The sequence below is a fragment of the Panthera uncia genome (genome assembly GCF_023721935.1).
Source record: "Panthera uncia isolate 11264 chromosome A1 unlocalized genomic scaffold, Puncia_PCG_1.0 HiC_scaffold_17, whole genome shotgun sequence".
Classification (NCBI taxonomy): Eukaryota; Metazoa; Chordata; class Mammalia; order Carnivora; family Felidae; genus Panthera; species Panthera uncia.
The window spans coordinates 71,909,140-71,922,002 of record NW_026057577.1 but is presented as its reverse complement, the minus strand read 5'-3'; the positions used below and the strand labels follow the sequence as shown (position 1 = coordinate 71,922,002).

Genomic DNA, 12,863 nt, shown 5'->3' with positions numbered 1-12,863 from the left:
TCTTCCCCTCTCCTAGGGGCGGGATTCACTGTGGGGTGGCGTGGCCCATCTGGGCTACTTGCACACTGCCAGGCTTGTGGTGCTGGGGATCTGGCGTATTAGCTGGGGTGGGTAGGCAAGGTGCACAGGGGTAGGAGGGGCAGGCTTAGCTCGCTTCTCTTTAGGTGATCCACTTCAGGAGGGGCCCTGTGGCAGCCGGAGAGAGTCACACCCGCTGCTGGAGGGTTGGCTCCGCTGCACAGAAGCACAGAGTTAGGTGTTTGCGCGGAGCAAGCATGTTCCCTGGCAGGAACTGGTTCCCTTTGGGATTTTGGCTGGGGGATGGGCGAGGGAGATGGCGCTGGCGAGCGCCTTTGTTCCCCAACAATCTGAGCTCTGTCGTCCGGGGGCTCAGCAACTCTCCCTCCCTTTGTCCTCCAGCCTTCCCGCTTTCCGAGCCGAGCTGTTAACTTATGACCTCCCAGATGCTAAGTCCCGCTTGCTGTCGGAACACACTCCGTCCGGCCCCTCCGCTTTTGCCAGCCAGACTCAGGGGCTCTGCTTGGCCAGCAGGCCGCCCCTCTGCCCCGGCTCCCTCCCGCCAGTCCGTGCAGCGCGCACCGCCCCTCCGCCCTTCCTACCCTCTTCCATGGGCCTCTTGTCTGCGCTTGGCTCCGGAGACTCCATTCTGCTAGTCTTCTGGTGGTTTTCTGGGTTCTTTAGGCAGGTGTAGGTGGAATCTAAGTGATCAGCAGGATGCGCGGTGAGCCCAGCGTCCTCTTAAGCCGCCATCTTCCCTCCCTCTCTGCCGAATCACAGATGTTTTTAATGGCATCTGGCATAATGAATAGTTTCCGTAGGTTTTCAGTTTACTTTGCCCAGATCCATGAGAGGAATCACTATCTATGGCAACTATAGCCTTATGAAATGTATTTCTTAAATAATAAGACTTGAAAGTTGAAATTACCCCTTGGTCCACAGGTTGATGAATGGACATTGTGTTAGCAAGCATGAAAACAATATTAATTTCATTATGCATCTCCATCAGAGCTCTTGGGTGACCAGGTGTATTGTCAATGAGAATAATATTTTGAAAGGAATATTTTTTTCTGAGTAGAAGGTCTGAATAATGGGCTTACAATATTCACTAAACCATGTTATATAAACAGACGTGCTGTCATCAGGTTTTGTTGTTCCACTTACAGAGCACCTGCAGAATAGATGTAGCATAATTTTTAAGAGTCCTACGATTTTCAGAATGGTAAATGAGCATTGACTTCTGCTTAAAGTCACCAGCTTCATTGACCCCTATAAGAGAGTCAGCCTGTCCTTTGAAACTTTTTTTGAAAGTTTATTTATTTAAGCAATCTCTACACCCAACATGGGGCTCCAACTCATGACCCCAAGATCAAAAGTCACATGCCCCATCCTTTGAAACTTTGAAGCAAGACATTGACTCTTTTCTCTAGCTATAAAAGTCCTAGATGGCATCTTCTTCCAATGTAAGGTTGTTTTGTCTACATGGAAAATTGTTTAGCCACACTAAACAATAGCCATCTTTTTGAGTTATGCTATCTAAATCTTCTGGACAACTTGCTGCAACTTCTACATCAGCACTTACTGCTTCACCTTGTACTGAGTTCTCATCTGAACCTTGAAATTTTTAGGCTGTAGAGTTCAGTTCATTACAGTTGTAAGAAGGAAGCCCATGTTATAGAGATTATTTCTTTCACTTAAATTTCATGAACCAACCTCTGCTGTCATCAAACTTGTCTTCTGCAGCTTCCACATCTCTCAACCTTGATAGAATTGAAGAGAGTTATGGCCTTGCTCTGTATTTGGCTTTGGCTAAAGGGAATGTTGTAGCTGGTTTGATCTTCTATCCAGAATACTAAAATTTTCTCCATATCAGCAATATCATATCATTCATGTGTTCACTGGAGTAACTTTTACCTTCCAAGAACTTTTCCTTTGCATTTGCAACTTGGCTGTTTGGCACAAGAGGCTTAGCTTTTGGCCTGCGTCACCTTTCAACTTCCCTTCCTCACTAAGCTTAATCATCTCTAGCTTTGGATTTAAAGTGAGAGACACACAACTCTTCCTTTCACTTGAACACGTATAGGCCATTGTAGGGTTATTGGCCTAATTTCAATATTGTTGTGTCTCAGGGATTAGGGAGGCTTGAAGAGAGGGAGAGAGATGGGGGAATGGCCAGGCAGTGGAACAGTCAGAACCCACACAACATTTATCATTTAAGTTTGCTATCTTACGTAGGCACAGTTCGTGGCACCCCCTAAACAGTTACAATAATAACATCAAAGATCACTGATCACAGATCACCATAACTATAAACATAGTAATAATGAAAAATTTTGAAATGCTGTGAAAGGTACCAAATGTGACACAGAGACACAAAGTGAGCCTATGCTGTTGGAAAAAATGGTGCCAATGGACTTGCTTAGTGCAGGGTTGCCAGAAACCTTCAATTTATAAAATGTGCAGTATCTGCAAAGTGCAATGAAACAAGTTATGTCTATATTTCCACCATCATCAACAACATTATTATTATTAGCATGGTATTAACTGAAGTGTTACTGGTTAAATTAGTGAATATTTCTTTTTTCTTTTTAAGTTTACTTATTTATCTTGTGTAAGAGAAAGAGCCCAGGAGGGACAGAGAGGGAGAGACAATCCCAAGCAGGCTCCATGCTGTCACTGTGGAGCCAGATGCAGGACTTGATCTCATGACCCTGGGATCATGATCTGAGCCAAAATCAAGAGTAAGTCCTTTAGCCAACTTATCCACCCAGGTGCCCCATAAGTTGATGGATATTTCTGAATGAGAGCTGCAACGACTTTTTTCCCCATTATTTTTAGTTAGTATTATATATTCTAATTGGTTCTGGTGCTCAGCTTTGGAGTTTTTGCCTTTAGAGTTTTGCCAACTTATATTGTTGACAGTCTACTCATTTTATGTCTTTTTACTATTTATTCCAGTGCCAGTGGCCATTCTGCCTCACACGGAGAGAAAAAGCAGGGTTCTTGCTAAGAATTGAAAAAGGCAATTGCTTTTGTGATGCTGAGGATATTTCTCATACCTTTTTTTCTAACTTTTAAAAGCACAAACCTTGTATTTTGTCCTTAAATATCATACTCCTATTTCCTTAATAATTTTGGAATTGAACTCTGGGATCATTAAAACAGAATCCTGGAAAGGAATGATTATCTGTTTTCAAAATGGCAAAAAAATAAAGCTAGAGAAAGCAATCTGTACTTCAGAGTATTTAAAATGGTTCACTGATTTCAGTTTCACCATTGTGACTCAATGACATTGACTCATATGTGGCTCCCGAGAAACTTAACAGAAGACCAGCGGGGAGGGGAAGGGGGGGAAAAGTTACAGAGAGGGAAGGAGGCAAACCCTAAGAGACTTTTAAATACTAAGAACGAACTGAGGGTTGATGGGGGTGTGGGGGAGGGGAAAGCAGGTGATGGGCATTGAGGAGGGCACCATTTGGGATGAGCACTGGGTGTTGTATGGAAACCAACTTGACAATAAATTATATAATATATATATATGTATATATATATGTATATATATATACAATAAAGGGAAACAGAGATGTTCTTTATGAATAATATATGTCATAGAGGAAGTCAGTAGGTTTTTCTTTTTACTCCATCACATGTACCAAAAAAATCAGTAGAGTGGAAGGTCAACACCTGTCAAATGGATAACTTTTACTTTTGAAATACACCAATGTGGAGTATCAGCAATGCAAAAAACTGAACAAGGTAACATTTCATTTTTTCACGAGAGAATAAGGAATTGTTCTTAAAATTTTATTAGCAAAAACAAGAACATTTCAGATTTGCCATTGCTTAATAGTATGTGTACTATCACTTCAGAAATTTCAAACTTATGATACATTTATATTTCTTCCTATGCTCTGATGTACAATTAGGTATATGCTTTGGGATGGATGGTAGGATCTGGTGTATAGCCTTGTGAAGACAAAGTATTGCACACACTGCTTTTAAGAAGTCCCGCATAATTGGTAGGAAGAGTAATAGAAGTCCCTCGGGAAAGTGACCTGTGCCATGCCAGAGAGGGCCTCACAGTTGGTAATTCTGTAATTTATTTGTGCCTTGAGCCTCTAACTGTGATGAGGTCTGGAAAATAGGATGTAAGAAACTGGTTCAATAAAACTGGATTTAATATGTGTGGTGTAAGCAGAATTTTAAGTTGACCCGTAACAATCTGTGTCCTTTGTATTAATTCTCTCCCCTTTAGTATGGGTGGAATCTTTGAGTATGATGGGATATCACTCCTGTGATTATGATATGTTATATGGCAGAAATTAAAAGGATTTTTGCAAATTTGGTAAATGTTTCTAATAAACTGATTTTAAGTTAATCAAAGGAATGTGATCTTTGATGAACCTGACCTAACCAGGTGAGTCCTTTGAAAGTAACTGGAACCTTCCTTGAGGTAATGAGATCCTTTTGCTGACCTTAAAAAAGTAAACAGTTATGTTATGAACTAACAGTGGAGAGCAATGATTTCCAAGAGCCAAGGGCTTCATTCTTACAACTGCAAGGAACTGAATTCTACAGCCTAAAGATTTCAAGGTTCAGATGAGAAGTCAGCCCAGCTCACACCTTGTTATGCCCAGAATTCGTGATCCCCAAAGACCACCAGGGAGCCGAGTCTGATGCAAAAGCAAAGAGCCTTTATTCGAGCTAGCTCAATCTTAATCCCCTACCTGCACCTACGCAGCAGTGAGACGCTGGGGAGAGAGCAAGTTTCAAAAGCACAAAGGTTTTATAGGGGTCTAGGGGAAGTTGGTGAGGTAATGGCTGTGGCCTCAGCCAATTGGCTGGGGAAGGGTCATGGCCTCAGCCAATTGGCTGGGGAAGGGTCGGAGTCCCGTTACGCAGGTCACCGGGCGTGTTTTGATTGGGAAGTTTGAACGGGTGAGTGGGATGTTACTCAAGGGGAGGCGGTGTGGTCTGAGGTTTCTGCGATCTTCCCGGAAAGGGGCCATGTCGGGGACATAGTCACTCAAGGTGGAGGACACAGAACAAGATGGAGTTGGCCGGCATAGTTCCGCTCTTTCAACCTCAACTGCAGCCTTGTGAGACCCTGAGCAGAGCTCCCAGTTAACCCTAACCTGACCTACAGAATCATTGAAATAACAAATGTGTGTTGTTTAAATAACTTTGTTTATGGTAATTTATTACACAGCAATAGAAAACTAATACAGGATCTAAGTTAAAGAGAGACAAAAGGAATCTTCTTTGTCTTTCCACCCAGAGTGTCCAGTGTGTTTCAGCTCTTCTGGATAATACTACTAAAAACGTTCTTTGAGCCATTGGATTTAATCGGATCTTAAATAGTTTCCCTTAATGAAGTTAGAAGGTAGAGAAACAAATAAATCAACATATAAAGATGCCAAGTTGTTTTCAAAAACCCACTTCTAGTGTCACCTGGGTGGCTTAGTCATTTAAGCTTCTGACTCGATTTCTGCTCAGGTCCTGATTGCATGGTTCATGAGTCTGAGCCTTGCATCAGGTAGGCTCTGTGCTGACAGCAAGAGACCTGCTTGGGATCTGTTCTCTTTGCCCTTCCCCTGCTCGTGCTTTCTCTCTCTCTCTCAAAATAAATAAATAAACAACAACAACAACAAAAACACTGACTTTCAGGGGAGCTTAGGTGGCTCAGTCTGTTGAGCATCTGACTCTTGATTTCGGCTCAGGTCATGATCCCAGGGTTGTGAGATTGAGCCCCAAGATGGGCTCCATGCTGAGAGTGGAGCCTGCTTAAGATTCTCTCTCCTTCTTCCCCTCTCCCCTGCTGGCACTCTCTGTCTCTAAAATAAAAAAATAAAATACAATAAATCTACCTCCAAAAATCATTTTTACAGCATCCAATGCACAAAATTGCTAAAGGGCAAAAGAGCACTTTCATTTTACTAAAACATTAGCATTTGGAAAATATATTCATTAATTCTTGAGATAGCAATCATTTGAATACAATAGAAATCAACTGTCACATTTCTAAATGGAAATGGAGAGGTTAGGAAGGATTGAAATGACTCAGAAAAGGTACATTGCTGTTCTGTGAAGACTTGTAAATCAGCTCAGAAAAAGCAAAAGGCCTCAATATCTGTTAACAGAAAGGTATTGTTGAAAGCTCTAGCTTAAGAATAAATATTAATATAAATCTTCAGTGCTTTTAGTATCCATGAAAAGTAGATTTGCTTCAGCTTGGAAGAAACTACTTTAATAAATTTACAGCGAAACAACTTTGAAGAAAATAAGTAAATTGAAATATAAAAATAAAGACCCAGCACTAGCCTAGGAGGACAATATTGCTAAAATTTGAATGTCATTCTTTGGCTTCTGCAGAGCCTAGTCACAGTATACAGTGTCTATAGCAAACAGAATCAGTGTCCCTGACAGTAGCGAAGAGAAAATCAAATTATTTGGACTTCATAATTTTTATATACTTTCGTAATGAGAATGTAATTAAATGGGAAAGGCTTAAGCAAACAGGTAAGCCCATTAAACTCCCTGTGTAAAACCATACTCAGCATTGAGAAGCTCTCCAAGGGAATCTTACATTCAACAGTGAAAGCTTTTGGGCTTTTGTGGAATCATGCTTTTTACTTACCAAAAATACCTCACTACCTCCTAAACACAAATAAGAGAGTGTAGCTATTGTTTTCTATGCGTGCACGTTAAGTTAATTTGTTCAGGTTATGCAGGTAGTTCTGGCGACTATCCCAAGGAAGTCCCAAGGCATACCCTAAATTACTCCATCATTAAAAGACTTCTGTTGTGCTATTTTGCCTCTGAAATACTAGTCCTTGTTCCCACCTAAGACAGATTCTATTTTCCATTTGCACTCCCGTCTGAAACTCTAAGTAATGCCTTTGGCAGAGTTGATCTTCAACATAAGTCAGAACTCCTCAGAACACCGGGGATGTGAGAAGGGACACAGAAAAGCACAAAGTGCGCGAGTGTTAAAAATTAATATCCATGAGCATTTACTGAGCAGTTCCTCTGCACAACCCCCAGTACATGGTCCGTGCTAGGAATCCTCTGAGTCCTGCAACGTAACAGCCCGGCAAAGTCCCATGTTGGTATTGATATAGATGACAGTGGTGCTCATGAAAATTACAACCATCAGTTATTATAGAATATATAATATAAAATAATAAAAGAACACAGTATAAAATTATTTTGAGCATATGGTGAGTTGAGACATGTAAAATGACAAGGACAGTGCCTGGCAAATGTAAGCATGCAATATGTGTTAACTTTTTTAATAAAAACAACAACCAGGACAGTGCTAGGCTGTTTTGAAGTTTGAACTACTGGTCCTTAGTGAAGAAAAAACAAAGACCCATATTATATTCTTAGTAAAACAGATCATGATCAAAGGACTGAAATTTAGTTGAGGTCCCCTATAAGGCAAACCCAAGTGGGTACTTTGATACAAAACATGGAAAACAGAGAAATAGGTAGGTAAGACTGGCAAAAATTAATAAAAGCAGCCTTTCTTTCCAGCTATGCAAGGGAAAAAAAAAAAAAAAACCCACATAGCAGTGGTAGTCACATCCTGCATTTCTCTAGCATTTTAATTTTTCATACTTTTAAAATTTCATTCTGGCTACAGAGCCAGATAAAGTCAGACTTGCTCCACACACGTTTTGAGAGTTAAATAAACAGAATTTATGAAGTAATTGTCACAATTACAAATTGATGGCAAAGAGTTTGAAATTCATTTTTTTTAATTTTTTTTTTTTGACATTCATTTTTTGAGAGACAAAAAAAGACAGAATAAGGAGGGGCAGAGAGAGAGGGAGAGACAGAATCTGAAGCAGGCTCCACGCTCTAAGCTCTAAGCTGTCAGCACAGAGCCCAACACGGGGCTCGAACCCATGAACTGTAGGATCATGACCTGAGCTGAAGTCAGATGCTTAACTGACTGAGCCATCCAGGCGCCCCTGAAATTCATTTTTTAAATAAAGTGCTTTTCAGAACTGAGAGAATTTGAGCAAGGCCTTTGATCTTTATACTGCTTTTCTAAATAGACATTGTAGGTGTAAAAATTTTTTTAATTTTGTTTATTTATTTATTGAAAGAGAGAGAGTGTAAGCAGGGTAGAGGCAGAGAGAGAGAGAGAGAGGGAGAAAGAGAGAGAATCCCAAGCAATTTCCACACTGTCAATGCAGAGCCCCATGTGAGGCTCAAACCCATTAACTGTGAGATCATGACCTGAGCTGAGACCAAGAGTCTATTGCCTAACCAACTGAGCTATCCAGGCGCCCCATAGGTGTAAAAATGTTAAGAGAAAATCAAAATCAGATCTCATTTCAAACAAATCAAAAATTGAAAGCACTAATGACTGGGGCTTCAAATCATTTGTCTCCTTTAGGATAGCATTCCTATTAAGTTATCAATATTACTGTGATGTTAATATCACATATTGCCATTAAATGGTCTGTTGTTTTACTGGCCTACATTATTAAGGAGAGATAAACTATTGCTCAATCTCAAAAAAGGGTACTTGGTTACATTTACCACTCATGTACTTTTCCCCCCTAATTTTTCTTTGTTTGATCAGATTAGTTTATTGGATTAGCCTCTTAAGATCACTATGATTTGTTTGTTTTCCATAAAATAAATTTTTTCCAGCTTCACTAAAGTGTAATTGATAAAAATTTGTATGTTTAAGGTGTACAATGTAATGTTTTGCATATCATACATTATAAAATGATTTTCCCAATCAAGTTAATTAGTATATCCACCACCGTACATATTTACCTTTCTTTTTTTTTTTTTTTTTTTGGTAAGAATAATCGAGACCTAGTTTCTCAGCAAATTTCAAGTGTACAATACCTCATTATTAAGGTATTATTATGTATTATTTATAGTATAATATATTCATATATTGTAGTCATCATGACATACATTAGATTTCCAGAACTTCCTCACCTTGTAATAGATAGTTTGTATATACCCTTTGACCAGCATCTCCCCATTTGCCTCACTGCCCCCAGCACCTGCTAATCAGCATTCTACTCTCTGTTACTGTAATTTTGACTTTCTTAGATTTCACATACGTGAGATCAGCAGTATTTGTCTTTCTGTGTCTAGCTAATTTCACTTAGCTTAATGGTCCATACATTAAACTTCTAGACCTATCCATTAGGTCACAAATGGTACAATTACCTTCTTTTTTAAGCCTCAGTAATATTCCACTGTATGTATATACCACATTTTCTTTGTCCATTCATCTAATAACAGACCTTAGGCTGTTTTCACATCTTGGCTACTATGAATAATGCTGTCATGACCACGGTGTGCAGCTATCAGTTTGAAATAGTGATTTTATTTCCTTTGGATATGTAACCAGAAATGAGATTGCTAGATCCATTTTTAATGTTTTGAGGAATTGCCTCACTCTTTTTCCCAGTGACTGTACCATTTTTCATTTCCTCCAACATTACACAAGGGTTCTAATTGTAATTTGTATACATTCTCACCAACACTTGTTATTTTCTGTTTTGGGTTTTTGTTTTGTTTTGTTTTTTGTTTTTGTTTTTTATATATATAGAGAGAGGTAGTATCTTATTGTAGTCTTATTTTTCTTTCCCACCACTCATTCACTTTTCTGGTGCCTGGTAGCACACATTCTCACCAGCTCTGAAAATGATGGCTTTTGTAAATTTACCACAGTCATAATCTTTTCTTGAGCATTTGCTCCCTGATACTGGGAGGATGTGGAGATTTATAAGCAGAGAATAATGATCTCCCTGAGAGATTTTAATTAGTTTTATCACACAGTAACATAAATTTTTGTAGAATACTTAAAATGCCATGGGTATTGTTTACATCAGAACTTATATTAAATAAGATGTAAGAGAATATCGATATATGACTTAATCATCTCTATTATAAAGTTTATTAGCAAGTGTTCTCTTCTTGATTAAAGAAAATGTCAGTGTGAGGACAGTATTTAATATTAAAATATTTTATATTTAATATTCATAAATATCATGTTTATTCTTATATAATATGTTTTAGGCAATTTATTTTTATATTAAATACAAGATGTGTTTGTTTTTAAAGTACGATTTTATATATTATGAAAATTTCTTTGTCTTTAAGGCTATAACCTTATGAAGAAATTAAAGAAAAGCCAACTATCAACTTTAAAAGGTGATACTTTCTACAGCTATGCATATCCATTGTTTTACTTTTTTGACATCCACATTTAAAAGCAGGTATTTATAGTTTAGACTGTAGATTTCAATGTACTACCTCCATTGCTCCCTTTATATTAATATGATTATGTCATAATTCTGTAATCTGGCCTTGAAGACTCTACATTTATGGATGCCATATGCACTATTGAATAATTGTATCTCTTGTTAATTACCCCCTCTCCAAAAATTTTTCCACTCTAGCATGTGTGATTTTCATAGATTTCTTAAGAGCATACCATGTTCATTTGTTCCTGCAAACACAACCTGATTTAGTTCTTTACCTTAAATACTCCCTTGGCCTCTTTGCCAACTCACATTCCTAGCCAAAAGCCTTTCACTGAGGACTATGTTCTTTGCGGAAGGCCATGTTTTAAAAAATTCCTTGACAAGTGAAAATGATTCCAGAACATTTAAGATAGTTAGGAATGTTAAATAGGGAAAAGTAGGAGAGGGACTAGAGAGTACTGAGCCTAGAAACTTATGGGGGATGTTGAAAATCTGATTCAAATATTTGGAAGACTATTACATAAAAGGGGAATTATTCTTTTTTTTTTTTCTTTTTTTGGTCTAGGTGGAGAGTCTAGAAAATAGATTTAGGATTAATTGGGGACAGTTTTGATGCAACAGCTATCTACCTAACACAATTCCATGGGAAAAAAATTCGTCACAATTTGAATAACTCAGTACTCACAATGCCGTTCTGAGCTCATCTGTGGGATTATAGTAGAGACTTCCAGTTGTCCACCGACATCCATTCCCCCACCCCCATCTTTCATCATAGAACTTCTATGTTTTCTGTGCGCAAAAGGATTCATAGCAACAGCTGGAATTTTCTAGCCTCCCTTGCAGCTTAGTTCTACTTTCTGGCCAATGAGGTGTAAGCAGAAGTGCTACTTTGGGTAATGCAGCGTCTGGGTCGTACACCTAAGGCAAATACACAGCTGTTTTCTAACCCTCTCCCACCTTCTTTCCAGTTGGGAGATGAAGAGAACAAGAGTGGCTGTCGTGAATACTCTGTGATCTCACTTCTATGTGGAACTGAAAAAACTAATGTCAGAAATACAGAGTAGTTTAATGGTTGTCTTGAGATGGGGGAAATGGGTGATGGTGGTCAAAGGGAATAAACTTCTAGTTATAAGATGAATAATTTCTGGGAATCTATGTTCAGCATGATGACTATAGTTAGTAATATTGTATTGTATGCTTGAAATTTACTGAGAATAGATCTTAAATATATTCACCACACACACACACACACACACACACACACACACACAAAGTTAACTATGTGAGGTGATAGAACATGTTAACTAATCTTACTATGATAATTATTTCACAATGTATACACACACCAAATAATGTTGTACATCTGAAAACTTACACAATTTTATCCCAGTAAAACTGGGCAGGGGGAGTAGAGTGGCTGTCCTGAACCAAAAGTCAGAAGCCACACTTTGAGAATGGCAGAATTGTTATATTGGCTTAGAGTTACTTCTCCCTCTATGGTTTTTCGAAAGGGGAATGAATTTATCTGCTACCAAGTAGAGAAAACACTATGCTTTTAAAGGAAATTAGATCAGAATGGGTCTACCCTACCAATCTCCCTTTTGACGAACTCAAAAGTCAACTGATTAGTAGACCTAATTACATCTGCAAAATCCCTTTTGTCATATAAGCTACATGGTCACGTATATGAGATACAATATTCACAGTCCGGGATTGAGATGAGAAATCTCGAGGGTACATTTCAGAATTCTGCCTACCCCAGTAGCTTCCAATAATAATGGTCTCATTATGTGCTGAGCAAACCATTAGTATTTAATGAATTCTCATTATTTTAAGTATGATAGTGTAATGATGAATATTGGTTGCCAAATCTCATTTGATGTTATTATATTACTGACATCAACAGGAGTCATAGCAGATTCTGAATATAATTTATATTCGATTATACTATGTTATATATAGTTCAGAAATCTAACTTTTAAAGGATATAGTGTAGACACAAAGATGAGAAGTACAAAAATTCACATTCATTTTACATGCATTATTAACCTTTAGGTTGCCTTTGTCGAAATATTTCGGCCCAGCTAGTCTTAAATTTAAAAATTACTTGGAGTAGAGGTTCCGGAAGATGGCGGCATAGGAGGACGCGGGGCTCACAGCGCGTCCTGCCGATCACTTAGATTCCACCTACACCTGCCTAAAGAACCCAGAAAACCGCCAGAGGATTAGCAGAAGGGAGTCCCCGGAGTCAAGCGCAGACAAGAGGCCCACGGAAGAGGGTAGGAAGGGCGGCGAGGCGGTGCGCGCTCCACGGACTGGCGGGAGGGAGCCAGGGCGGAGGGGCGGCTCGCCGGCCAAGCAGAGCCCCCGAGTCTGGCTGGCAAAAGCGGAGGGGCCGGACAGACTGTGTTCCGACAGCAAGCGCGACTTAGCGTCTGGGAGGTCATAAGTTAACAGCTCTGCTCGGAAAGCGGGAAGGCTGGAGGACAAAGGGAGGGAGAGCTGCTGAGCCCCCGGACGGCAGAGCTCAGCTTGGCGGGGAACAAAGGCGCCAGCGCCATCTCCCCCGCCCATCCCCCAGCCAAAATCCCAAAGGGA

General features: G+C 39.4%; 1 protein-coding gene across 29 annotated transcripts in view; it reads left to right on the top strand.

Moving 5' to 3' along the window:
• Positions 1 to 12,863, top strand: part of MCTP1 (multiple C2 and transmembrane domain containing 1) — a 537,709-nt gene that overhangs the window by 258,267 nt on the left and 266,579 nt on the right. For 21 of the 29 annotated variants that reach the window (XM_049647579.1, XM_049647578.1, XM_049647590.1 and 18 more), the window contains exon 3: positions 10,162 to 10,212. The exons of the other annotated variants lie outside the window; for them this stretch is intronic. In XM_049647579.1, the coding sequence (XP_049503536.1) occupies positions 10,162 to 10,212 (51 nt within the window). The remainder of the gene's footprint in view (positions 1 to 10,161; positions 10,213 to 12,863) is intronic. 29 annotated transcript variants of the gene reach the window in all.